Source organism: Empidonax traillii, unplaced genomic scaffold (genome assembly GCF_003031625.1).
Source record: "Empidonax traillii isolate 1590-97213 ecotype Southwest subspecies unplaced genomic scaffold, ASM303162v1 scaffold675:size783547, whole genome shotgun sequence".
Lineage (NCBI taxonomy): Eukaryota > Metazoa > Chordata > Aves > Passeriformes > Tyrannidae > Empidonax > Empidonax traillii.
In genome coordinates, this window is record NW_020955868.1 from 441399 (window position 1) to 469058 (window position 27660).

The 27660-nt window shown below is 36.8% G+C and overlaps 1 protein-coding gene across 4 annotated transcripts; it reads left to right on the forward strand.

Annotated features, from left to right (window-relative positions):
* The first annotated feature begins 802 nt into the window (after nucleotides 1-802).
* Nucleotides 803-27535, forward strand: SCLT1 (sodium channel and clathrin linker 1). 4 transcript variants are annotated; one of them, XM_027899563.1, is made up of 19 exons: nucleotides 803-861; nucleotides 1754-1823; nucleotides 2901-2956; nucleotides 3325-3457; nucleotides 4222-4344; nucleotides 7078-7143; nucleotides 9561-9631; nucleotides 12028-12118; nucleotides 12265-12356; nucleotides 12992-13169; nucleotides 14860-14958; nucleotides 15460-15531; nucleotides 16187-16261; nucleotides 16767-16912; nucleotides 17275-17467; nucleotides 18808-19004; nucleotides 24900-24978; nucleotides 26060-26155; nucleotides 27284-27535. In XM_027899563.1, exons 1-19 carry the CDS (start codon nucleotides 839-841, stop codon nucleotides 27344-27346), a joined length of 1923 nt encoding a protein of 640 aa, XP_027755364.1. In that variant the 5' UTR covers nucleotides 803-838; the 3' UTR covers nucleotides 27347-27535. The 4 variants fall into 4 exon arrangements, with proteins under 4 accessions (XP_027755364.1, XP_027755362.1, XP_027755363.1 ...); XM_027899560.1 differs by lacking the exon at nucleotides 803-861 and adding an exon at nucleotides 879-932; XM_027899561.1 differs by lacking the exon at nucleotides 26060-26155 and having other exon boundaries at nucleotides 829-861.
* The last annotated feature ends 125 nt before the right edge of the window (nucleotides 27536-27660 follow it).

Sequence of the window (27660 nt, forward strand, 5' to 3'; positions counted from 1 at the left end):
GCAGTCACATTTATGTAATAATGTGTAATGTTGTAGCCAGGATTCTCAAACTTGGTATTTTTCAGATCTGAGGCCAAATATGGCCCTGGGACACTGTGAAGCAGATGAGATTTTGGAGTGCAATTGCTGAGCAGGTATGTGAGCTCAGGAATGGAAGCAGTAAGAATTCTTGCAATGAGGTTTTTGCAACAAACAGCACAGGGCACAGCTCACTTCAGCATGGCCTGGCCCTGCTTTGGATCTGTCACACAACTCAAGTTGTTTGTTGTTTTTCCAAGCAGCAACAGCAGAACAAAACTGTCCTAACAGTGAATTATGGTATTTTTGGTGCATTTTCGAAAGTTTTATCTCTGAAAAAAACATTTGATTTGTAACGTAGTACACTTTTTTACTTTTATAGAGTTCTCTTTTCTAATAGATTGGTCTCATGCTGAGGTACCATAAGCCTGTCTGAAAGGCTGTGCAGAAGTTAGGGCATCAGCACATTCCTGGTGCTGAGATGCATGGAAATGGACTTAGCACTTAGACAAACTTAAAATTGTTCTTTTAAGATTGAGATGGTTCCCCTTCAGATGCAATTATGCCTTATATCAAAGATCTCCAGGAAAAAAACAAACAAACAAACAAACAATTTTTACATATTGGGCCAGAACACTAAGGGTTTTGAATGTAAACCTGAAAGTGATTCCGTAGGATATTGTGTACAATTGCAGTACAGACAGTTTTGGGTTACATATAGAAGTTTAAAACTACATACAGTTATGTGCAAGTACTAATATGTGAATAAATTCCATTACAGAAGAATGTCCTTGGTGGTGACCCCCTATTAGCATCCAGGATGATGGACCAAAGGGACCAAAGGTAACTGATTTCAAGTGATAAGCTGGAGTGCTACAATGGATTTGAATGCTCATAGAAGCGTAAATATCCAGGTGAACTGGGTCTTATGTACACGTGTTCAAAGGTCTGAGAACTTACGGAGTCTGTAGAACTGTTGCTGTAGCAGTTGTGTTTAGATAGTATTGTGTTTATTCAGGAAATTAAATTACTGACTTTGCTTCCACAATCTCTAATAAAGGATGAGAGGTGAATGAAGGAATTCTCTAGTCTAAATCTTAAGATAATAAACAAACTCTGGTAGGATTGCACTGCTCCAGGTAGCCCAGGTAGATGCTGTCTGTTGAGGTCAGGTAGATGTTTTTAAAAATGTTTATTTGACAGTCTAAAACTAACAGTTGCCCATCACGAAATGATTTCATAATTACTGTAATTTCGTGTTACAAAAATAACCCAGCCTTTCTACTTAGCTTTTAAGGCATTATCACTCTAGACAAATATAGAATTTTCAGAGAATTACTTTCAATTATGAAAGTATTAGGAAGGAAAAAGGATAGGAGTAGAATTGCAGTATTTTACATTGTCTTATAGGCTACCTTACTGTTGTGTGTGGAAGCAGCAATAAAGTCTAGTCTTTTAACGTTTGGAATTCTATGTATGAAATATTAATGTTGTATTAATGGTCATTTATAGTGTCCCATGTTCTAGTTCTGTTATACAGGACTCTCGCTGTTAATGATCATAGTTTAAAAGTAGTAATTAAGTTCATTAGATTCTGGGGAATGTCAAGCTTAGAACTCAAGGAAAGTGACTGTTCTGCTCTGGTCTGTAGATTAAGAATTCTTTAAAATAGTTAATTATCAGAATGTTTCAGCATTTACAAAACTTATCCTGAGCACATTTTTCAACTTTTTAGCGTGTCAGCTCTAGTCACAGAGTATGATAAACACTTGGAGGAAATGAAAGAACAGCTGCAACTTTATCAGGTATGGTCGTTCCTAATATTTCAGACTGTGCACTGTTAGTGTTTTTAATATCTGGGCCACTAGTTTTTGCCATGCTTCACAAACCTGTTGGACTGCAGTCTGCCTCAAAGCTGATGAATTGAGAGCTTACTGTGAAAAGACTGGGACATTGTCCAAATCGCAACGGTTTACTGTTTGGAGAAGCAGTGCTGTGAAATGAAACGTGCACGTTTTATTTCTCTAGATGCTCTGATATGGTTGCAGGCGTATTTCTAGGTGACGTTGAGACGAGGTGGCTGTTTCCCTATTTCCTTACAGGTCCGATCTGATGCAGTCCAACTCAGTCCTGCAAGTGTAGATAACACGCAGCCTTCTTCATTCTTGTTAATTCTTCAGGTTCAAATAGTTCTTCAAATGTGTATTATCATGGAAACTGAAGTGGAAGGGAACTGTCCTCTATTCTGTCACAGAAAATGAAACTTTTTAACGCTTTGTACCATGACTGAAAAGTGAAGTGATATGTTTAAACCCTGTGGCATACAGAAAGCAATTTTTTACTTGTGATCTACATGCAGAAATTATACACTGGTTTTGGTTTAATGTACTGAATTTGTTTGATCTGTCCATCATAAAGATTTTGCAAGTAAAGTCTTCAAGCGTGGCCAATTTCAGAAGGCAGGAGAAGCAATAAGGTTTTGTTGCACTGCTTAACAAAACAGCCACTTTGATTCACGTAACCGAAGTTTCTCCTCAGTTTCCTAAACTTTTCTCAAATGCTTATGGTATGAAAGATGAGAGTTACCCACTGTGCCCCTAAAAGAACTTGAGTTAATTAAAAATCAAACTGTAAGACTGATAAGAATTTCAAAAGGTTACGTTTAATGCCCAAAATAACGTCTGAATGCTGAGGTATAACAGGACTTTGCAGCTGTTAAATTTAAGTAACATCCCTGAAAAAAAAAATTTAGTTTAGTTTACTGTATTGTGCTGAATTAAGTTGTCCATCTTTTACAGTATCACTCAGAAATAAAAGATGAAATAATTACCAGAGTTTGTGTAATTTAAATGAGTGCTTATTCTTGTATGTCTTGGTGTCAGGTACAAATGAGCGAGATGAGGCTAAAATTGGAAGAAGTCACCAAGGAAAATGAAAGGTAAATAATTGCACTGCCGTGTTACTACTGTTCTTTTGATTTCTAAACATTTTAAAGCTTTTTTTCTAGAACCATGAAAGCCTTGAAATCTTCAATTACTAAGAAGGTTCAGGATTTTAATGTTAGAGTCTTAAAATGCTTAATACAGATTATAGCACCAGACATAGGAGTTTTAACCATATTGCTAGAAGAACTAGATATGAAAATATTTCAAACTGTGTTTTGTGTTTATAGATCATAACTTAACAGATTTAAATTTAATTAAGAAGTAAGTGATATGTACAGGTGGAAGGCACAGAATATTTCAGTTGTTAAAAAAAATACCTGTTAAAGAAATACTTTGCTGAACTCAGTTCTTTGAATTTCAGGCTGCATGCAGAGTTGAAAGAGGTTCTTGAGAAGCAACTGGAGGCTCTTCCTTCCATGCATCTGGAAACTGATATTCCTTCAGATGAGGGCATAGTGAGAAACCTTCAAGAACAACTACGACTGGCAAAGCAGGTGTGTGAGATGAAAGATTTATACTCTTTTATTTCTCTTGTTGTGCCTTCACAGATTAGGGAAAACGGTTTTATTTCTCGATTCAGAATTCATTTTTTCCAGAGTTCCTGGAAACTGTTTTGAGGCCCTCTTGACACGGAATTTAAAGACCTGAATTCTTTCCCTAGATTCATAGAGGAATTTTTTAATATTGATTTGTGCCAGTAACTTTGTTGACTTGATCTGTATGCTGAATTCATGACGGGCAACTTAATGATATATTTTGTTCAATTCACGTTTTTTGTAGTAGCTTGTCGTTTTAATCAAAGCCACTGTAATGTGATAGGAGGAGGCCAAATATATATATATTTGTGGGATCTAGAAAATATTTAAATCTGAAAATACAATCAAATTTTGTTCAGATAATTACAATGATCTATCAATCCTGTTGTGTATGATTAAGTAGAAGTTAATTTGATAGCTGATAATTTGGTATTTGATTATTATCTATACTGTAGGCCTACCTTAAAACCTGTGAAAAGTTTGAGCTCCTCAAAAAAAAAAAAGCAGAGAACTTGTGATTCACTTGAAAGCAGAATTTAAAATTCTAAGCATGTTTTTCTGCATCTGAATTTGCTCTTTGTGGTTAAAATGTGAGCAGAGGAGAGTATAGGTAGTGGCATTTCTTCAAAATAGAAGTTAAAATCTCTGTTTTTAGAGAATGCTAGATGGAGATAAATGTGCTATCATAGAATATTTTTACAAGGTGTTGTTCTGTAACTCAGGAAAAAGAACAAGCAGTTGAGCTCTGGCAGACGTTGTTACAGGACCACGATCGGCTTCAGCAGCAGTACCAGGAATGCCTGACTGAAACGCAGATTCACGCCACTGAAAGGAAAAGGCAGAATGTAATTTTCATTTATGTTTTTGTTAATTTTGGGATGTCTTCCTATACTGTAGAGATTCTGGATCTATGTGTAGTCAAACTGAAGTGGGTGGCTTCTGACAGTACTGTTATGATTCGGTTATTGAAATTATTAGAGATTCCTCTGCCCGAATTAAGTTAGAAATGAGACCAGATGCCCAAGTCAGTAGTATGGGTTTTATTTAATGGTAAATGTGAGACAGAGAGATAGAAAGAAATAGGAAAAAGAGGAGGGGAAGAAAGAGAGTGACAGAGATTAAAATAGAAAATGGATCACCACTGCATATAATCCGTCAGTGTCCTGACAGTCAGGTTCTTCTGGTCTTCTTGGTGGGGAGGGTCCCACAAAAAATAGAGTCCAGTGGATTAATATGTGTTCAGAAGATGCCAGGCATCACCCCTGAGGTGGGGGGAAGCTCTGCAGTCTCTTGTGACAGGCTCTGAGTTTGTTGCCTCACTTGGATTCCATGCAGTCCTTTAGTGGTAGAAGGCCTCAGGAATGAGTTGCAGGGGCGCTTTGGGGGTCTGATGGTTTATGACCTCTTCTCATCTGCCTGTCACATGAATGTCCTGAGTGTCCGCGATCTTTCTGGTTACTCCTTTGGTTTGATGTGGAGAGATTTAAGAAAGCACCATCACACACCCAAAACCCTTCTCCTCCACCAACTCCTGGGCCTTGTTTATTTCTCCTCAGACCTGAGATGGTTAGACACTAGTCTCATCTCAAATCCTCAGTCACAGTCCAAATTCTGGTCAGGTTTCAGTGGTCTTAAACAGGCAGTTGCTTCTTTGTTTGACAAAAAGTCTTTTTATGATTTGGACAATGTTTAAGACATTACTGACACTTCAGTCCATCATGAGTACTGTTAATTAGTTATTTTCCATAGTAGTCATCTAAAGTTGAGTGGTCAGATGTGGTCACGGATTCGTCAGCTAAATGCACCATTCTGATGATTGGAAAAGTTCTTTATTCCAAAAACACGGGCAGAAACCTTGGGGAATGCCCTGAGTCTGAGTACATATATATGTATATGTATACATGCACAAGATATGCATGTGCATATAAATAGTTATGTATTTGAAGTGCGTGGCTGGAAATCTTTAGTAGCATAAAACATCAGAAAAAGTTGCCAGAGATTTCTGAAGTCTGAAGTGAAAGGCTTTCATCTGTTCTCCTGTGTTTGAATAGTGGGAAAAGTAGTCCCCATTCCCTGTTGTTACTCAGTAAGGAAACATTTGTAAACACATGAAAAATGACATTGACCATTATTTGTCTAATGTTAGCTTGTTTCTCTTCTGCTGTGTCTGAGGAAGGCCTTTCAGGAAATCTCTTTCAGAAAAGCTCCTCTGCTCTGATGAGCTGTGTAAAGATGCTCAGTGTGTGAAGAACTAATAGAAACTTTATGCCTGTGTGTGCCTCGCTGCATGTATTTCTATGTCTTTAAGAAGAAACTACAAATATTTTTGTATTTCCTTTCTATTTTCAAGTGCACAGTTACCTAAGAAATACTTTTTTACAGATCTTTGGTGGTTTTTTTTCATATTAAGTTCACCTTAGCAATGTGATCTTTTCTGAGAAACAGGAGAAATATCTGTGTAGCACTTGAGCTCTGTCAAGTTTCATAATTATTTCAAGGAATGAGGACTCTCATCTTTGTTTAGTTCCAGCTTTCTGCTCTTATTTCTTCCATTAAGTTATTTCTTGTGCTGTATTGTTAGTTACTGGTAACATACTCACACAGTAGATTGTAGAGATCCATTGGTAGCTGTTGGAGTGTTTAAGGCTGTCAGATTCCACTTTTCCTTAGTAACTAAATTTTCAGTGGATTTTAATGCCATTGGAACAAGAGTTATTAGGTTAATCAGCATTTTATTCTTAAATGCTATTGGCTGCCCAGAGAAAACACTTTTTAGTGTAAATAGAGTTTTATTTTAGGGTTGCTTTTATAAAATAGCTGTCAGAGGTAAATAGAAATATAAATATTTATATATTTATATACATAATGTAAATAAATATAAAATTAAGACCAACTAGAATTAGAACTGAAAAAAAGCAAAGAAAAATCCTTATCATAAGGCAAGTGAGTTGCAGGAATAGGGTTCTGGCATATAATTGACCTTGAGACTGCTGGATGAACGCAGCACAATTAGATATTTCAGCTCAAGGACTTCAGTCCTCTCCATGGTCTGAAGGCACTTGGCACGCTGCAGATGATTTTTCTGTGTCACACTAGTTTTTGTAGGATAACAGAGTTCACATTCAGGGACTCGAGCTGAATTGAGCCATTTTTTTGTATGGACTCAAGACATGGCAAAGAGCAAATTAAACATGTCCTTACAGACATTTTTTTAGTTGAAGGGGACATGTCTGTTACTGTGCTTAGCAAAAATGCTTGTAGGAGCATCATAGTCTGTGTGGCTCTTTATAGGCACTGCTCGTGTGTGCTTTCATGTTTTGAGAGTAAGTGTGTTATAACTTTTGGAAGGAGACAATTTGTAACTGAGTGACAATGAGATACCTTGTTCAGTAGTAAATCTGTTTTTCTAAATTACGAGGTCAACAGCTAAAAGCAATCTAATTAAAACTACAAAGGCATACTGAATTTCATGCTGCATGTAGAGCTTTTTTGAAAATATATTCAGTTGACTGAAACTATCTAATTATTTACTCTTTATTATTATAATGATTATAAGAAGCTTTGAATTCTTGTTTTAGGATCAACTGACTAGCTTTCAGCAGTTGACTCGGCAACTACGCATAGCCAATGAGAAAATAGAGTTGGTAAGTCAAACCTTCTGAACAGTGAGCTGGTAATTTTATTTTATTTTTTTTTCTCAGAGTATAAAGCAAAAGCAAAAAGGCCTTCATAAATATCTGGTTGAAAAAGAAATTGTGCCACTCAAATTTGCAAACTTCTCCAGGAACCAGACAGAAATCCATTAGTGATGGCTTTATTCCTAAACTCCAAACACCACGTCAAGGTAGTTGAGAGGTTAGCTTTTAATATATGGGAGCTCTTTCTTCTAGAATTCAGTGGTAAGCTTACACTCAGAATTATAGTATGTGGTTAGTGTACTTCACTTACATATTCAAAACCATCTTCACAAAGGAAAAGTTTACTTAAATGATGATACCCTCTTTTATGTGCTAACTCTGCCACGTGTTTACCCTTCCTGTTTTGGTTCTGTTGACTTCAGTGTCTTTGTCACTGACATTTTTGCACATTTTCCTGAGCTCCAATAATCTTCCAATGCTTTTTTCACAGCCTGAGACTGTGAGACTTCTTAGTTGCTAAGCTTTAGCCTAGGACTTGCAGAATTGACAGTTTCTGTATTGTAGGAAAACTGAGGTGAAAAATGGGGTGAAGCTTTTGACTGAAGGGCTTTGTCTTTGAAAGACACAATTCCTCTGTGATTTTTTTTTTTTAATGTTTGTTTTGAATATTGGCACTGCAAAAAGACTTCTTACTCTAAGAGTCTACTCTCTTTTGTCTTTATCAACGAGACTTTTTTTCCCTCACTTATGACCCCCTGTTAAAATGTAAGCTTGTTTCTTTGTTGTGAAATATTGTAGGTAGGAAGGAAAGATTACTGCAAGCTTTGTCACGATGCCTCTGTCGCAGAAAACTTGTATATTGCCTCTTTTTCCTTTCCCTGCATTTTGTGTTATGTTGAAAGCAAGTCAAGCCTCTGAATGTTATTTGGCAATGTTTTTAAGATACCTAGTCGTTCTTCTTGCTGACGTCTGAGTTGTTTCCAGTTGTGCCATCCAGCTGTGGTGCTGGAAACAGCACACTACTCCAAAAGAGGAAGTTTTGTCTAAAGAGAGATACCTTAGAGTTACTGGGGGCTTGCTGTCTGGAAACAGTCTCAAATAAATACTATGATGTGCTCTAAAGCAGTTTTGCTGAGGATTTGGAAGTTACCAACTGTTTGATCTGTTGTTACAAGCAAATCAGTAGCAGGTACCTTAAGAAACCAGGATCACTGTGTGCTTAAAATCATGGAGTTGGAAAGAAATGATGTTGAGAGAAAAGAGTTAGACTAATGGAAAGAGATGAAACAGACAATATTTAAGATAAAGGGGATCTGTTTGTTTGTATTATCCAATAACATTTGACACCATCTGTTACCAAAGGCAGGTCATGGGATAAAGCAGCATGCCCTTTTTTTTAACTAACAAACTGAAAAATAGAAAGTGAAGAGACAGAGTAATTAATCAGGGTTTTTATGTGATAAACCAGCTGTGTTTCCTAGATGTGCTCAGGTTGGAGCTGTTCGGTATATTTATGTGTGTTCTGGAAATGAGATTCAGTATTAAGGCAACATTGTTCACTGCTGGTGTTAAAATATTTAGAGTAGCGAAAACTGAAGTGAACTGCAGAAAGATCTCGTGATGTTGATTATCTGATGTAATTTTATCAGACATTTTATTGGGATCATAAAACCAAAGTAATACATGTGGGCAAGAGGGGGCTTTCACTTTGGGTATGCCATGATGGTCTTGAAATTAACTTAGCATTCAGAAGAGGTATTTTAAAAGTAGGAAGTGTTTGAAAACAATTCTTAGGAACAGTCAAAAAAAGCAAGAAGAATTTTAGCAATTAATAGGAGAGGGGAGGAAAAGGAGAATATTGTGCATTTTGAATGCTGCCTGCCATTATGGTCATCTTTAATATCTCAGTGTAAGATATATGGAAGCTCTAGAAAAGGCTACAAGAGTAACAAAAATATGAAATGATTCTTGAGTGGGAAGACAATTGAAGGAGAATGACACCTCCAGCACTATGGCTTGCATACAAAAGAATGAAGGAGGAGCAATTGCTCGTTGTTCCTTGTCCCTAAAACACAGGAATTTTTTGCAGCATGTGTGGTCTGCTGTGGTACTAAGTGTCACAAGGGATTCTAGGCACCTAAACTACATGGAAGTGCAGGTGACAGGCCTGAGCTGCTACAGTTTTTGTCTTGTGAACTTGTTCTGTTACCAAAATATGGACAAAGAAGGGAAGGAACATCACTCTGCCTTTCTAAAATACTCTACATAAACCTTGGCACTTGAAGACCAGCCACAGTGTTAAATAGACCTTATTGGCTATTTTTATTATATAATATTCTGTAAAGATGTCCTCTAAAAATTCTGAATACATAATGTTTTCAATACTATAGGGAACATGTTACAAATACCTCCTTATTTTGCAGACCAATCAACAGTTTCTGAGAACTGTGACGGAACAGAACGCGGAACTAGAGCAGCTGCGACAAAAACTGAGGTATAAACCTGGCAACTAAAAATATATTTAATATCTTTTCTGTATTTTTTCCCAGCCTGCTGCTGTATCATGGGCCTTGTTTGTACTGCAGGCTAATTTCATACTGATAGGTACAATGGTTCCAGTTAATGCCTCTGAAGATTGTTAGACATGTACATCATTAGTGTTAGGGTAATGCATTTCCAGTTAGTGCGGTTTGGTTCAGCTTTTCCCTGAAAAATTCAAGATTTGACCTTTGATTTAAAAGGAACAAAGTGTCAGTATCACAGCACAGTTGACTCTGATGATTTTATTCATTACAATTATTATTCATTACAACACAGTTTGCTCAAAATCCATTCATGGGGTTGCTCATTACAGTTCTGAAATGTTCAAACAAGCTTCAAGTTTTAATTTTTTTAGTAGAAATTGGCATTCCTTTATCAGTAAAGAGCTCTAAACCATAGGTTCTATGGAAGTTAGAGGTAAGAGTACTGTTAATTACGTTCCTGGAGTATATCAAGGAAAATGTGGAACAGTACCTGTGACACAGTTTCATGATTTTTCTGTTTACAGCCAAAATCTATTCAGTGCCAGTTTACTGTGTCTGTTCTCTCTTTAAATTAGTGATGTTTGAGGTCAACATCCAAATTTAATTTCAGTGCAGTGGATTTGTGGACTGAGACTAAAAAGAGAAATGGAGTCGTTATCCAATGATTTATTTTCTTTTACAGCATTACCTAAAGCGCTAAATAAGCTTTTTAAAATGAAATTTTAATTTATAAACTTAAAATGTACAATGTACTTAAACTTTGTTTCAAACATTGTTTATTTTGCATTTCCTTTGTACAATACCTTTAGGACCAGAATCTGGTTACAAATGCTAATTTACCTCAATCACTGAAGATGAGTTTTTATGCAGGACTTACTTGTTAGCACCTCTCACTTTTATTATCCATGATTTTTCTACGGAAAAACTCTTTTCCAAAGTAGTGTGTTTTGAAGAAGGAAAATGCTGTGATAAGCAATCCAAGATTAATGGGATATGCAGTGTATCTACTAAAATAATGTGTTTCCAAACTCAGTCATCACTTGCAATTTGTCTGTGTGTGTCACTGTTTTAATTCTTCAAGGGAATGATCACTATTGCCACGCCTCTATTTTTTAAAATTTCTTTCCTTGCAGAACATGAAAATGCTGCATCTCATTAATCTATAAATCTTACATTGACTCATGTAGTTAGTGAGGACAAAAGCAATTACCATTCACTGAACCCATTTTAGACATCCAATACATTCTATCAAGATTTAGTTTATTTATGCATTTCTGCCACTCAATGGTTTTGATCAAAAACAAAACAGCAAAAAACCAACAACCAAAAACAAACCAAAAAGTTTAAAATCATTCAGGTTATGGTTGAGCAGTTGAGTGTTTTTATCAGAACTACTGATGATCATGATTTCCTTTGATCTCATCTCTGTTTTATTTTTTAAAGGGAGCCTCTTTTTAAGTTTGATCCTTAGACTTACCTGAAATTCTTTAATGATACCACCTTGATCTAATAATTTAGAATAGGGCATGACAACCAAAATGGCCAAACTCTTTGATTCACAGTTATGAAAACACACAAGGATTTGTAAGACTGTCTATTCTACTCTCTAGCAGATTGAATCTAATCCTTTGGGATGTTTTTAATAGATTTACATGATTTATGGTGATTGTTTTTCCATTCTAGACTTACTACTCAGATTTTAAAAAAAAAAACAACTTGTGTATTAGAGAATTAAGGTTTGACTTAGGTTTGTGTGGACTAGGTAAAACACACAAACTAAGAAACTTGGCATTACTAGGGCATGTATCTGCATGTCAAAATCTTAAAGCTCTTAAACAGAGATAACTTGCCAAGATTACATTAAAGACACGCTGTACAGTAAAGAATAAAAGCTGCATCTTTGAAATCAATTTGTTGCCTGTAAAATGCACACCTCTGCATTTGATCTGAACCTGAATTTGGTCATTAAAATGCATTTTTAATACTTAAGCAGTTCTCATTTTTATGGCCTTTTTATAGTTTTCTTATTTCCCCTTTCTTATGCTGCCTTTTATTTTGTTTAACGACACCTTTTAAATATTTTGGGGGAAGCAATTTAATGTCCTCCTGAATGTACCAGTACTTTTTGTAGGAGACATATGCATGATTCAGGTGGAGTAAGATCACAGTTTTGGACCTGCAATGAAGACCTGCGTTTGGGTATAATGTTTTTATTGTAGTTTTTTTCTCTTTAAAAAAAACTGTAATCAAATTAACTTTCCCAATTACTTAGGCTGAAATAAAGTATTCACTGTAAAATTGCTTGGATTATGTATATTTAAGATTTTCATGTAGGTATAATATGCTTTGTTTTCTTTACATACAGGCAAGCCAAAATAGATGGGCAGGCAACAAATGCTAAGCTTGAGGAAATGACCAAATTGAAAGAGAAGCTTCACAGCCAATTGGAGAGAAAGGTATTTTAGAGAAAGGCATCATTTCTGTTGCAATTGAATAGTTAAATTATTTGCAAGTTGTTCCTTAGCTTGGTTTATGTGAGTATATCTTTATTTTGTTCAGGGAAGCTCAGATCCTGTCTGGATAATACATTTATTCTTTCTAGGAAGGAGACATGGTATCTGCTCGGGAAAGAGAAACAGCATCTGACAAACGCTTGCAGCAAATGCAGTCTAGTTTAAAACAGTTAGAAACCAGGTAAAGAGAACTCATTGGGTGTTACTAACAGGATACATGCAAAAATTATGCCTTGATTCTGCAAAAATAGAGTGGTAGTTTTGTGACAAACACTTTAGAAGGTAACAAAGCATTGCTGCTTGAGAAGGCAGCCCGAGTGTGGGTGTTTAGAGCTGTGCCAGTCATTGAACCAGCAGCACTCGTGGACTTGGAGGTTTTTCTGAGGGTCACTCTGAGGCTCTCTTGCCCTTTCTTAAGCCTTCCAGTACAATCATAATTAAACAATAGGCATTTCTGAGCTGTTGTTTTCTTCTGATAATATAACTGCAACTTCATTACCCACATCCAATTACTCTGTTTCCTCCACAGAGGAAAACTTTATTTCTTTTGGGGCTCTTCTATTCTGGTTTAATATAGAACATTTTCAGAGATGTATCTCAGGATAGCAACATTCTTTTAAGGATCTTCTGAGATTAGATATCTGAGTGAACTCCTTTAATTCCCTTTCTTTCTAGGACTTGATTAATATCAAACTCAAAAACAATGCAGTTTTGGCAGCTTATGAATAGATGCTTCCTATTAGTTCAGTCTGAATGGATTAGTGTCTTAATTAACCACGTTATTGTTAAATGAGTAAAATTACTACTGTCTTGTAGATTACATGTTACTGCCCAAGAGGCTGAACAGCTGAGAACAGAAAGAGCAGCCCTGGAGGAGCAAATCAGAGAGCTTCAGGCCAAGGCTGCTGCTCTAGAAAGTGAGAAGTATGATGCTGTTGTAAAAGTCCAAGACTGCATACAGCTCTTGGAAGAAGCTAACTTGGAAAAAAATCGGGTAAGTCACTGGATGAAGGTATTTCTTAGAAACAGGAATACTTTCATCACTTACAGTTGTGAAGAGCCTGATTTACATGTTCTCACAGGCGTACGTGCACGCACGAGCTCGCTTCTTTTATGTCTGTTCTACTAAAATTAGTAATGCATAGATAGCCAACTGGGATATGGCATTGCTTGGGCTTGTCATTTCAAACAATATGCTGAGTGACTGGATAAATGTGATCTAAGTGATAATACTGCACCTGAATACGAATTTTCCAAAATTTTTGACGAGAGTTTCTTATCGCATACTTACAAACAAATTCTGCTATTTGTATCTCCCTGTTATGAATTTGTGACTTTTAAAAATGGCTAGGAAAGAACAGGTAAACTAAAGGGACTTCTTTGTCTTGTGAGAGAGAGAGATCTGTGTTCAGAAATCTTAAAAAGCGACTGAGTAATGAGTGGGTAAAGTCTGCAGTCAGGAAAAATGTGAAACTATGTTTATTAGTCTATTATAAAATGGCAGAAAAAATTCAAACATACCATGTTGGCTGCTGAGTTTAGTCTTACCAGTCAAAAACCGGTTTAGGAGATAGTGTGGATCTCTCTGAAGAACACATTCAGACAATCCTCAGTGGTGCTCGATAAAATTAATAGGATGTTCAGAATGGGAATTAAAAAAAAAAAAGCCTTTAAACATAGTACCCTTCATGTGCAGTTTAGATCAGCCCATTTCAGACAAGAGATAGGAAACTAGGAAAGTACATGAGGAGTCAACAAAGAAATCTAGATATGTGGAAAGGCCTTAAAAGAAATTTTTACATACAGGGTGTGATTAAACTGTCATAGGAGGATGTGCATACCAAAAGTATTGATATGAAAACAGTAACATGCACAACAGGGCGATCCACAGAAAATTCCTAAAGAACAGGACCTAATCCAGCAAGTCTTGAGAAGCCTGTTGATCAAAAAAATTAGACTCCCTGTTTTCACAATTTTTAACTTAGCTAAAGTATCTGCTCTTTGCCCCTTTAGAAAATAGGATACAGGGCTTGGTAAACTCTTGTCTAATATGGGCTCTTTGTGTTTCAATGCTAAGCTTCTGCTCTAGTCAGACTTTTGGAAAATTGTGTTTGCTTCTGAGGCAGAGACTGTAGGTGAAACCCAGTTAATGTCTGTGGGAATAAGTGGAGGATCTTAGAACTGATTCTGTTTGTTCAACACTGCTGAGCAGCTAAAAAGATAAACCACTTCCTTTTAGCCTGGAGTTGCTCTTCAAACTCAGAGACAGGTATTCAGTTTTCTAACAGAGACCTTTAGCATGCATTGCTGTCAGCATGTTTGTATTACAGATACTGGCACCAGATAGAACACTGCAAAGAAGCTTTGCCATTTGCTCTGAGTTCCTGTGCTTGCTTCTGTGTAATTTCATGCTCAGCCAAAATCTGCAAGTCCCAATAAAAAAAGGCACCTACTGACACTAACTCTTTGTGTGATTCTGATTTACAAGAATGTGCATTTAGTGCAACATGTTTTCACTGTTCTTGTTTTCTTGTTGAGTCTCAGTGTCAGCTACTGCCAAGTAAAAAAAGGAGAAAAAGGTGTCTTTTGATCAGTGACTATGTGTGGTTTCTTCTCTCCCTGCTAGGTACTGTGTCACACTAAAATATCAGTCATATTTAAATTTGTTTTTTTTTTTTTTCTAGGCACTCTTTGGGGAGAAACAAAAGGAAGAGGAGATCAAAAAAATGAAAGACGAAATGTCTCAACTTGCAGAAGATATTGCTGCAAGAATTAGAAAGGCGGTAAGTTAACGATGTTTAGAAAGAATGCAAAGATTTTTTTGGTTTCCCTCAGGGTGAAAAGCTGTTGCTGGTGCATGGTCATCATGAGCAGTTTTCTTGCAAATGTTTTGATAATGTAAGTGGCAAGGCAGCGTGCTGATAGTACAGCTTTGTCTTCCAGACATGTATTCTTCTGAACTAAATGGTGTTCTTAAATCTCTCAAGAACCAAAACTGTTGATGTCTGTGCAGACAGTGGTGTAGACAAGGCTGCACTGTGAAGATGTAAAAAATGATACCTGTGGTGTCTTCATTTGTGTGGTTTTTTTTTCAACACCCTCAATTAAAGTAGTACTGATTGATAATAATAATTCTTCTAACATTCATGTCATAAGATTTGTCAGTTATTGCAGTCTCAGATATTTTCATACATGCACCATGTATGTGTATATCAAAAAGCAAGAGGGAAAGAAACCTAGTTTGTGGGGCTAATTTTTTAGTTTTACTTTGGTTTTGCTCACAGGTAAGCACTGCAAAGAAGCAATGTAATGTGCAGGTTTCTCGGCTAACAGAAGAAATTTCAGCTCTTCAGATGGTAAGCAGTTGACTGATAAAAACATTTTTGATTAGCAAAACATTTGAGACTTCTAGTTATTGCTAAGCAAATAAAATACTATATTCCAGTAAAAGAAAGTCTACTAACATGATTAATGAGTAACTGTGGAGGACAATATGATATTACTGTAGAGCACGATGCATCCTGCATGTTTCCAGACATTAGTTCACAGTTTGACCATGAGATCTGTACTCTAGAAAATATTTTCTATGTGATGGCATCTCTTAAGTATCCCTGTTTCTTTCAGGGATAAGCATGGAAAGCTGAGTTTTGCCTATCTATAGATGGGTATGTAGAAATGAAGTAGATGAAAGCTGATAAAGTATCCTAAGACAAAGTCTGTCCATCATAATTATTGTATTCTTGAATGAGCCAGGAACTTGTAATAAATTATGCAGGTGACCAAAAGAACTCAGTGCTTAATGTGCCTATTTATGCATTAAATTTATTTTTAAAAGGTTTCATTTTAAGTGTCTTAATTTGTGCATTGAATGATCCCATAGAGAAAATAATGAACAGGTAAATATAGTCAAATGCATACATAGCAGCAGTAAGAACTACATTTGGCTTTGGCACTTCTTGAATTTTTACTCTGATTTTTTAGAATCTATTTTAAAATTACTTTTAAAAACAGGAATGTGGAGAAAAACAGAGTGAAATTGAACGAGCCATTAGAGAGAAGAGAGCAGTGGAAGAAGAACTTGAAAAGGTAAGGCAATTGTATGTGTTTTTACATCACATTTAAGGTCTCTTTTCAGAAGGAAAAGTTATATTGATTTTTCCCATTTTCATGCGTTTTCCCCCTAATTTTATTTTATTTTTTTAGTAGCTTTTCTTAATTGCAAATTTTCATATAATTACTCTGAGGTTGATTGGTTGGGGTTTTTTTTTAATCCAGGAAGCGTTTTAAAGCTGAAACACTGAACTGAAAAAGGAGGTTCTTTGAAAAGTGTAAAAAAGTAAAAAGAGAGACATTTAACAACCTGAAAGAATACTGATCCGGTTAAACTCGATAGACAGAAAACTAAATAAATGTCAGATCAGATCTTTGAAAACTTTTTTTTTTTTTTCAACCAGCAGCAGCACAGATACAGGGATAGAAATTCAAATAGAATTTGCAATGAGGAGTAAAATAGCCTCCTTGTCAGTACCTCACTGCCAGTCACCAGGGCAAGGTAAAGATGATCTTACATGTACATTTACTCTTTTTTCAGATTTTGAGGGAAGACAGAGGGCATGAATCTAACAGTAGAAAACTAGAGCAGCTGTATCAGAAGTACTTACTTGCAGAAACTGCAAAAGATGACCTTCAGCTAAGTCTACAGACAACACAAAATAGACTGAAACAGCTGGAGATCAAGTAAGACATGTGGCAGATGTTACAGAAATACAAGATAAAGCCATGGAAATTATTTCTGACAATTTAAATTGTTGACTATGTGGTAGGGTTTTGTCACATCTTTCAATCAGTAGCAAACACAGTATCAAGATACCATAATTCTGAAATCCAATATTAGATTGATTTTATCAATTCCATCATGTTGATAAAATTCTTTGCTGGCTTTTGCATCGTTCTAGCTGTCCAGCCCAAACTTTCAGAAGGAAATGGGGGAACAGCTCTACTGGGTCATACCAGAGACCTGTCATGGTCTGTATCTTTTGTTCTCTCGTTCAGTAGTTGTTCAGCTATTGAGTTCCAACAGGACTTTCCTTCTCTTTCAGCTCTGAGGAAGAGAAATCTCGTTGCCAGGAAGCTATCTGTAAATTGCAAAGCATTCTGGACTCAGAACGAGAAAAGAGTACCTTTGTCAGTGAACAAAGACTAAAGCTTCAGCAAGAGAATGAACAATTGCAAAAAGAAATAGAGGGTTTGAGAAAACTGGCAATAGAGGCTCAACAAAAAGCTAAAATAAAGGTATGCTTTATATGTTATTTTAATTGTAATGTGAGACTGGTATTTGCTTAATAAGGCAGCAGTTCTAAGAGAAAATCATTAAATGTTTAAACTAAGGTTAGAAGTTTCAGTGGTGCTTAAAAGTAATTTTATTGTGGCATTGTGTCCTCGGAATCTGTTGGGTAGCTCAGTCTCTGCTAATTAAATTGTATTTCAAGGTGTATTGAATTCTCCTTCATAAGAAGACCCCAAGTGTTCTTTGTTTTTTATAAGGTGAATAGATAAAATGATATTGCAATTCCAGATCTTCATCTGTTTCTTGTCTCTAACATGTTAGAAATATCTCTGTGACATTCAGCTCAGAGAGTTCCTCTACTTGCGTGTCCACCATGTTTCCAGGGCAGTGTGTGTAACCAATAAATAATTTAGTAGAGTGGTTGTGAAACTTTGGTTGTGTATTTCTGGACAGAGAACATTCTTCTGTGAGAGTAGTTGCAAACAAGGTAATTAGCTGGAAGATGGTTGTTCTTTTTGGACACGTTCCATTAGGTGCACCTGAACTGACTGCATGTAGGACAATGAATCAGGAGTAACCTCAGCAAATTCACGGTACCTTTGGCTTCTGGAGGGAGGAACAGCTTTGATCCTCGATGTGCTTTCTGAACATACATGGCTGGTACTTTCCCCTCTGCAGTGTAAAGGTACTGAGAAGGGATCTAAGAATCTGCAGCAGTGAAGACAAACTCAGTAAGGATATTCATACCCAGTAAGCAGTTTTCAGGTTATGGCTGGGGACCATCTCAAATCTGGTTTCCACTTTGCACCACAAGATAAAGGAAGCTGTCAAATTCAACAGGAAACCTTGTCCAACTCCAGAACCCTTTGCTCAAACATAGGATTGGAGTCTTGTAACAGATAGGCAGTGGTTATAAAGCATATACCAAATCTTTGTCTGTCTCATTTTAATCCATTATAGTCAAAAATAACATTTACTGCTTGCTTCTGTTTCCATCTGATGTACAAAGGATTTCAGATGCAGTTACGAAACTCCTAACACATTTTAGCTAGACAAAAAAGGAAGAACGTGTTTCTGTGGAGAAAACACAAGGGAGAAGGATAAAGATTATTTACAAAAAAGAAGCATACACAACTCATTATCCTTTATTGTCAATTATACTATTTGCTTAAATTAGCTTTGGGAGCATGTACCTCTGAGCATCTAATTCCAAGTGTAATTATTGTACGTCATATGCATTCAACAAATATTTATAAATTTACCTCAAGTGTTGTAAAACAAAACAAAAAAAAAAAGGCAAAAAGTGAGAGATTTGATTGTACCCGATTTGTGGGGTTTTTTGTAGATAAGCACAATGGAGCACGAGCATGCTGTGAAAGAACATGGGTATGAAGCTCGACTCAAGGAGATGGAAGACACCAGTCACAAGTCCACGGCTGAACTCCGATGTCTGTTGGTAGCTCAGCAGAAAGCAACCAACCGGTGGAAAGAAGAAACAAAAAATCTCACTGAAACTGCAGAAGCCAGGATCAGAAAGCTGAAGTAAGTGCAGTTTGGTTCCTCTTCTGCACAGTGTTAGGGTTTTAGTTACCGTGTGGTACGGGGCAGTAGGCCTGTCGTGAAAAACCAACTGGACTACATGATGTGCTTCCAAGAAAACAAGGAACTTTTGATGCTCTGTGTGAAGTCAGCACTGAAGTAAAAATGCCATGTCTTGTTGATAACACGTGAGTTTTTGTAATGACAAAATAAATGGAATATGTTACTTTCAATTTACTCTTCCTAGATACCAGCACACTCAATTTAGAGAATTTTAGCTTTGGATTATGAAAACTTCTACGCCTCTTCAGAAAAGTCACCATAACATCATTTGTGGAGTTACTCTCCAGACTTCTAGAATAAACAGGACAAAGACCTATTGGCATACACATCTAATGTTCTATTCTGAGCAGTTGCCGTCGTAACTGAAGATGCAAAGGGGTTGTGTGATTGTCCTAAGAAAAAATAAGATATAAACTTTATCTTAATTCATCTACATTGCCAAGTAGCTGGCTGATACTTGGATTTGCAGCACAGAATATAGGAATATTTTCAGTTTTGCAAGTTTGCCTTATGTTTTATTTCTTTCGAAGCTCAGGAAACTCTGTCAGCATAAAATTGCATGGAAGTTTATGTCCTCAAGATCTCTTCCTCTTCAAAATTGGTTGAAAGTTGGAAGAGATAGACAGACCAGTACACGGTACCTTCTAAACCAGGAAGCTTGATTTCATAAGTCTCACTTCTTTAAAATGTTTAGAGAGGAACATAACATTGCATAGATCATTATTGTTTTGTGAGTTTTGAGAAGAAAAATTAAAGATATGCCGCTCTTTATAAATTTGAAATGACCCTTAAAGTCACTTAAAGCGTAGGATGCAGTCATGGATGAGTCTTGGCTCAAATTGATTTTAGAAGCTGCTTACTATCACGTTAACAAGGAAGCAAAGCTTTTGCCCTATTAAGATTGGAATTTTAACTTTCATTTCCTTTGGAGTAATGTTGGGATTTTTTTGCGTTTTAGTATTATTATACTGCTTTACGTAGTCTCAGCTTGAACCATAATATTTCCAGTACCTCATGCAATTTTTGGAGTCAGAGTTTTTTAAGCGTAGCTTGGCATTTGTTGGCTGTCAGAATGCCAATGGTGTGAGTGGAATTAGAATCCAAGTTTCTAAACGTGACCAAGGAAAATAAATTCCTGAAGATGTCGCCTACAAAAAAAAATCTACCCTACCATTACTCCAACCTGGTTTTCCATCTTTGTAGAGAAGTCTGTGGTCATCTTTACCTCTCCAAAGTAGGCTGTTACAGGGGTTTCTTACTTTATCTGTTCAGATAAAGGCTGGCTTTATTTTCCCTTAAAATATACTGCATTTTGCAAATATTATAGAACAGTTCTTTAAAAGGGGAAGAGTCTCTTTCAGAAGAGACTCAACATCAGTGTTGAGCACGTCTGCAAGGCACTGGGAGCTGTGCCTATTCACTGACAGTTTTAGTGGTGTGGCTTCACTCTGTGTAATCAGCTGGCTCTTACTGATACTTTTTTAACATCTTTTGTAAATGCTGCAGTAACTGGAGAAGGAAAGTATTTTGCAATGTTTCATGCTAAGGTAAATTTTAGCTCTTAAACGTGTAGTTTATTTTCTGTAATCAAAGTACAAAAACTCACAGTTGAGCCATCTGGGTTCCTAAGTAGATCCTGAATGTAGTTCAGCAAGTTCCAATTAAAAGGGAAAAATTGCAGATTTTCACACATTAAAGTTGTCTCTGAAACAGCTGGTTTCCTTCTAAAACCTGTAGTGTTAAGTGTTAAAATGTTGTTACTGCAGACCAAAAAATTTAGACCTCATTTATCTGCAGCAAAATGCTGACACAGAAAATACAACAGACACGAGAGGGAAGCCTGCTTTGTGAATCTGGATGCAAAATAGGTAGTAAATTTTGAAAATGTTCCTGTTTACATGACTTTAGCAGATATTTTAGGGCAAGTCTAAAAGCTAAGTTGGTTACTTTTTAAGATGATTTTGCATGTTATGCTTTTTCATACTGTATGAGCTAGAAATGGAAGCTTTCATCAGGCATGTGCTCTGCCTTGCAAGGAAGCTGGCAATAGGAACAGCAAGGTTGTCATTTAGGCTGACATGAGGAATTTCATATTAAATCTGTGTGGTGATGCACTGATATTATTATGAGAAGTGGCCATAACAGAACCTGTACATATTATCTGGAAATACTAAAATTAGCCTACTTTTCACATCCTATGCATTAGCAAATACCAAGTTTTATAGTGTGGAATGCAGTTGGTATGAAAATTAGCTCCTGGGTTACACTCAACACAAAAGTCCTTGCTTGTAATATAAACGAGTCCTTATCGTATTTTTTTTTTAATCTTACCTCAATAACAATTTGAGTATTTTGAGTGCAACTGCAGAACAGCAAATCACTTCTTGCTATGTTGTGAACTAAAATCAAGTTGCTGATTATTTAAAAAGCAGAATGATTTTGCAGCAAATGGACTTACCAGGGAAATTTCAGTAAGAGCACTAAATACAGAACACTATCCATGAGAAACCCGTAGATAAAAATGTTCATAAGTTAATTGATAGTTCCAGGCTTATTCTATGCTTTTCTGGACGTTTGGATCTCATTCAAGTTAAATGTGTAAGTGTTGCTGTTAAAACTGAATTTGGAATTCAGAACCACCACTGAAACAGTAGGTGAAACTTGTAGATGAAATTGCACCATTTTCTTCATAAAAATACATTCTAGTCTTAATTTATGAGAAGTTTTCTTCCCTCTGAGCATTTTAAGATGCTTTATGCATCTTAAGGAGGATTTGTTGGTAATAGACCTCACCTTCACCTAGCCAGGAGGGCAAGGAACCAGTTTTGCTGGTAATTTCATTTATAACATGAAAAGAGCTTTTAAGTCTTGGTAAATAATTTAACTACTGTATGTTCATTAGTAACTAATTTAATTACTGTATGTTCATTAGTTTAGTAACTGATACTTGAGTTTCTATTTGATTTTTTTTATTCTTTTCCCTAGTAATGTTTCTTTGTTATTGCTGATTCCACTTTCTATCTGCTGTCATTTATAGAAAACGGAATCAGCAATAAAGGAACATTTAGGAAATCTGTAAATTGGAAGGAAACAAACGTCAGTAACAACAGAACACGGGACAGAATGAGAAGGGATGAGAAAGACAGTTCTAGCAGCAGAATGTAGGCAAAACTAGGGTAATTCAATATGCCAGCATTTGCTCAAAGAAAATACAGTGGCAAGACTGTATGCAGGTTTTAAAAATAAGGGCAGATTATTCATTCATTCTGTAAAGTCCACCTTGACCGGTCTGTGCTCAAATGATGCACAAATACAGTAGATGGTTAATCCCATATGATTGGCATATCAGTGTTTTCCATAGATTTTTATGTCCTAATCCTGAGAAAGAAGTAGATACAGCTTTTTGGGAGAAAAAGATCAAAAATACTTGTTGTAGCATAAACCCATTGTATTTGAATAACTACACTGAATGGCTTAATTTTTTTTTAATATTCACTTGAATTATTATTGTCAGTACTTAAAAAAAAAAAGGAATCCTTGCCATATTGGGTTTTAAATTGAAATGCTTAGCTCAAGTCACCTGATTTCAGCTACTTTGGGTGTCTGTGTTCTAGTTACTGCCTCTGACACATTTCTGTGTCATAGTTGGAGTCTCTGTAGCCACGTGTGGGGTTTGGACTTCTCAGTTTTATCTCTTCTGTAATTGAAAAGAATCTGCCTCTGAGCAATGACCCTTTTTGGTGGCAGTGTCTGAAATGTTGGCCACAACTGCCTTCTTTTCCCTGCGTCCTGTAGAGTACAGGCAGTGAATTGCACAGCACCCTGAGATGAAGAAGTTTCCTCCACTTCTAAAACATTATTCTTGGCTGCACTTGGGCAATGTTTGGCAGCCGTAGCTGCTTATTTTCAGATGTTCATTAAAGAAAAAAATTAGCATGATGAGAGACAGATGCAGGTACTGGCAGTATACAAAATTCATAATTACTAAGAGTAACTGAAGCATATTATAGTATAATTCAACCAAAAAAAAAAAAAAAACCCAGCTGGCACATGCTATATTTGTCATGAGAGCTTTGCAGAAAGTACTTGCTGCAGCTGGTGGATTTATCACCCGTCTGCCGAAATGCTAAAAGTTCACCTTTTGTTTCCTACTCACTTAGCAGAGACAATGTACAGTGGGGGCTGATTTAATTATTCAGCAGTTGGGGGTTATTGCTCGATTCTGACATTGAGATCTCATAATGTGTACTTGGGGAGGGTTAACACTCAGAATGAATCAACTGTCTAGCTCAATAGGCATCACATTTCCTTACGCTTACAAGGTTAAACTGTTTTCTTTAAATATGTGTCCAGTGTGATCTCATTATAAATGTAATTCCTTGACCACAGCTGTATATGAGCATGTAACATTGTGTTTATGGGCTGTGCTGCTCAGCATGCTAATTCCACACCTCAGTGCAAGCACAGGAGACAGACTGTTTTCAGTAACAAATTTTTGGGCACCTAAAAATTGGTCTCCTGTATTAAAAATGCCTCGTCTTGATGCCTTGGTATTGATCAGGGAGGACAAATTGCAATAATAGTGTTGCATATTAACATATCGTCTTGATCCTGCAATCTCAACCCATCTGTAATTCTTACTTTATATGGAAGTGTTCACGTGGTAACACAGGTATAATCTCTATATAACTTTAACTGTTTAACATGATTTAAATATCTGCCTATGGACTTTTAGTTTTTGTGGAAGTTCAAAGTTGTTGAGCTGTTTTTGCGATATCTACCTGGGATTGTTGAGTGGGGTTGGTTGAGAACAGGGGAGTGGAAATTACTCACCTGGTACAGTGGTGACCCGATGTGACAAATACATTGCAGCCTTGCCTTGCAGGTGCTGTATATCAAGTTTTCAAACTTCTATGAAATACCAAGTTTAAAAGTTTATGAGTAAATTGTTGTTGAGAGCTAAGTGTCATCGTTAAAATACCAGAGGCTTTTTAAGATTAAGATCTGAGGCTAAAGTATCTTCTACCTTACCTTCATGCTTTAGGTTCCCTTACAGTGCCTGTAGTTTCAGCAGAGCATCTAAAGGTGAGGTGGTGGAGTAGGGACTGGTCAAGGTTAGATCAGTTCAGTTTTGCACCTTCCTCTGGCTAAAATTACCAAGGTTCCATCTTTAGTCATCCCACTTCTTCTGTGCCTTGTGATGACAGGAGGCAAGGACTGTTTCCTTTAAGCACAAACTCAAAAACGTCTGTCATAACCCAGATGCTTTTTGTCTTCAGTAATATCCAAACTGAGGATGACTAAAACTCATTCAGTATAAAAGTAAAAAACACTGCTTTGAAGTAGGTGGTATTTTCCTTTTCCCCATGAAGTGTCACATTGTTGTCTGTTTTACAAGTATAGAATGATTATTTTTAGGTACTCCAAAGCACCTTTAAAATGCCCACCTTGAAGTCTGGTAAAGGAACACTAATTAGAATGTTAATCTCAATACTGAATGCACTGTGCAAATGCAGCTTATTTTTATTCAATACTAGATATCGTGCCTCCAAAATAAGATTGAGTAAACAGAAATAAAACCCTGTAAAATGTCAAGTGCTCCTGACTAACTCCTGCTGATTCCAACAAACACATCTCATTCCTCTGCCATTACAGTTTTGAATACTCAACGTGAAGAAGTGCTGTGTGGTGCTTTTGAAATCAGTGTTTAAAGAGCAACCCTGTAATTAAAATCCACCATGAGCCCCTACAATGCAACAAAGTACCTATGAGATTATGTTCCAGTAACTGAAGTACTACTACTGTGTGCTAATCAGCATCTTTTCTGATTCACAGAAGTGAGCTGTGTCAACAAAAACTTCGTAGCCAGGAGCTCATTTCCCAGCTGGAAAAAGCAAATGAGAAGGTTACTGAGGTAAGATAATGACTGATGTGACAGCTACTTTCAGTTATTACAGCCTGATGTGCACACACTTGGATCTTAACAGAAACCTATTTAGGTGAGTTATGTTGCTGGTTAATTAAGGATATTTGACAGGGATAGTCAGTAATAATTTGAAAGCCTCGCTGTTTCTGCTGACTGACATGTTCAAACGGCAGGAAGACAAATGAACTTTACTCTCAAATTACCAAAGTTAAAGGAGATCATCGTTAAGGTGACTAATTTAGGCAATTCAGGAAGTGTTTCTGTGGATTCCTGCAAGCCTGTAAACAGGAGCAGGCATTGACACTGTGGATAATGTGGCATGGACAGAGATACCGAGTGCTCCACATGCTATGTGGATAGTAGAATTTACCTTCTGTGTCCATATATGCATTTATGGATATAGCGAAGGCATTTTCCATTAAAGTTTAAGGGCAGGGTTGTTTTGGAATGTGGAATGTGTATTGTTCAATAATTAAGGGCCACTTAGAAAAGGGCTTTCCTGTCAGCCTCATAAATCTGGGAAAATATCCAGTTCTACCCAGGATAAGTCCTTCTGCCTTGTTTTTTGTATTGCTGTGTTACTTAGAGGAGAAAATTGGGGCTGATGTGAGAATAGATTTCCTTGAGTAAATGCTGGTTAAGAAAGGCTTTGTGCAGACCCTTTGAAGAGAACACAGGAGATCTGTAGCAGGTTTATCAGGCTGTTTGTATTATCTAGTATATTCCTTTCCCTTTAGAGTATAGCTAAAACATTTACATGTTTTACCTTTCACAACAAAGTTGCATGAATTAAATTATTTGAATTAAAATATCAGCCTTTATGCATCATCTTGCTTCAAGATGGTGAAATGAGTAAAACTTCCCCTGCAGATCAGTCTGAGTGAAAAAGTAATTTCATGTCATATTTGAGCTGGAAATTCTCTGTAATGTGTCAGCAGTTTGTCTTCAGGCTTAAAAGGGAAAACATTTCCTCCTCTGACATTCCTTTGTGTTAAGCTTTTTTGCTGCAGTATGTGTGGATTCAGTGAAAAGAACCTGCCATTGGTAATGAGACATTCCATTTACACAGGATGAGACGTTAAAGATGGAATATCGTGAATACATCGACAGGCTCCAAAGACGACTGAGCCAGGCAGAACAGAGGGCAGCCACAGCATCTCAACAGGTACACAACTCACAGAAAATGTTATCTAAGCCACACTGAATACAAAAAGCACAGAAGTACTCACTCTGCATCATTCCTGAGGCAGAGACGATCGTTTACGTGCGTTATCAGCAATGTAATTTTAACAACAAACTTCTGACAGGATGCCTATGTGACAGCATAGGTTTGTTTATGGAAGCCAGTTCAATGTGAATTAAACTTTAAAATGTGTTAATGAAGGTGTAAGATCATTACCAGCTACAGAAATGGCAGCGAGGTAGCAAAGACAAAAAAAACCCTCTTTCACTAACTGCAGCCCCTGTTTGCACAGAGCAAGTGGTTTATGTGTTGAAGAACAGCCCACTGCAGTTACCATCAGCTACGTGTAACAGCTGCAGTAACTCCTGCCATGACAAAAATACTGAAAACTGTGCAGACAGAATAGGAAATGCTTGGGTTTTTTTCTAGGCCATAGGAAGAGGGAAAAGAGAGATGGTGTATGCGTGTCACTGTTTAATTTGTCCATCCTGTTTAAGCTATACAGCTCTAAGCAAATCCCAGGGAGGTTTATACGCTGGGATCACTTATTTGCCAGGGAGGTTAATTACTCAAGTTGGCCTCCTGTTAAGTAAAGATGGTCTTTCTGTCTCCCACTTTTTTTTACAGTGATTTAGGAAACTGATTTGCAAAATTATAACTTGTTAATGTGGGTGACCCCATGTGAGCTGCAGAGAGAACATACTTGACTGACCTAAATTGTCCGGTTTTAGGACAAATGGCGTTTTTTTCTCAACAGGAGAGAATAAGTGGGCATAGCTGCCAAGCTGTCATAACATAAGCTGTGGTTCCTGGCTCTAAATGCTCTCTGTCATGACATGGTCTACTCAGCTGCTGAAGATTTGCTCTGAAAGAGTAATTTATTTATTTATTTACTTAACCTCCTACTTTCATCATCTCGATCTCTGGGACCTAAAATAAGACAAAAGCAGTAGTCACCTGCAGAGCACATTGTAAATTCTGTTGTTTATCCCAAATTCCCATTCATCTGTGCTTGTTCCCTCTCCTTGGTAACACCTTCAATATAGACATTCTGTTACTCTGATCCTACAAAGAATTATTAAGAAACTGTTTGCTTGTGTTTCATTACAGCTCAGCCTGATAACTACACAGAATAAAAAAGCTGCTTCCCTGAAGGATCTGGAAAATATTTAAACCTATGTATTGCTCATTCACCATACTGGAGTTGAGAAGATTGCTGGAGAAACTTCATATTGGAGCACTAAAGTAAAACGCACAACAAGGCTTGTACAACCTAAACATTTTCTGGTTTATTCCAGTAAGGAAGGGAGTGGATGAAGGTCCTGCCTCTGTATGCACAATAAAGATTGGAAGAAGAATGCAGAATGTTGTTGGTGAAGTCCTTTAATACAGCAGATTAAAAAACCTGACACAATGCTGTGGCATATTTGGGTTTTTTGGTCTAAAACGTCTCAGCTCCGCCTATGACAAGATTGTGTACAGAGAGA

What these genes read in the sequence shown, in the direction of transcription:
- SCLT1 (XM_027899563.1), top strand. Translation starts at nt 839, where the DNA reads ATGATGGACCAAAGGGACCAAAG. An exon ending in AACAGCTGCAACTTTATCAG is followed by an intron (nt 1,824 to 2,900) that starts GTATGGTCGTTC and finishes TCTTGGTGTCAG; the next exon opens with GTACAAATGAGCGAGATGAG. An exon ending in ACAGCCAATTGGAGAGAAAG is followed by an intron (nt 12,119 to 12,264) that starts GTATTTTAGAGA and finishes TATTCTTTCTAG; the next exon opens with GAAGGAGACATGGTATCTGC.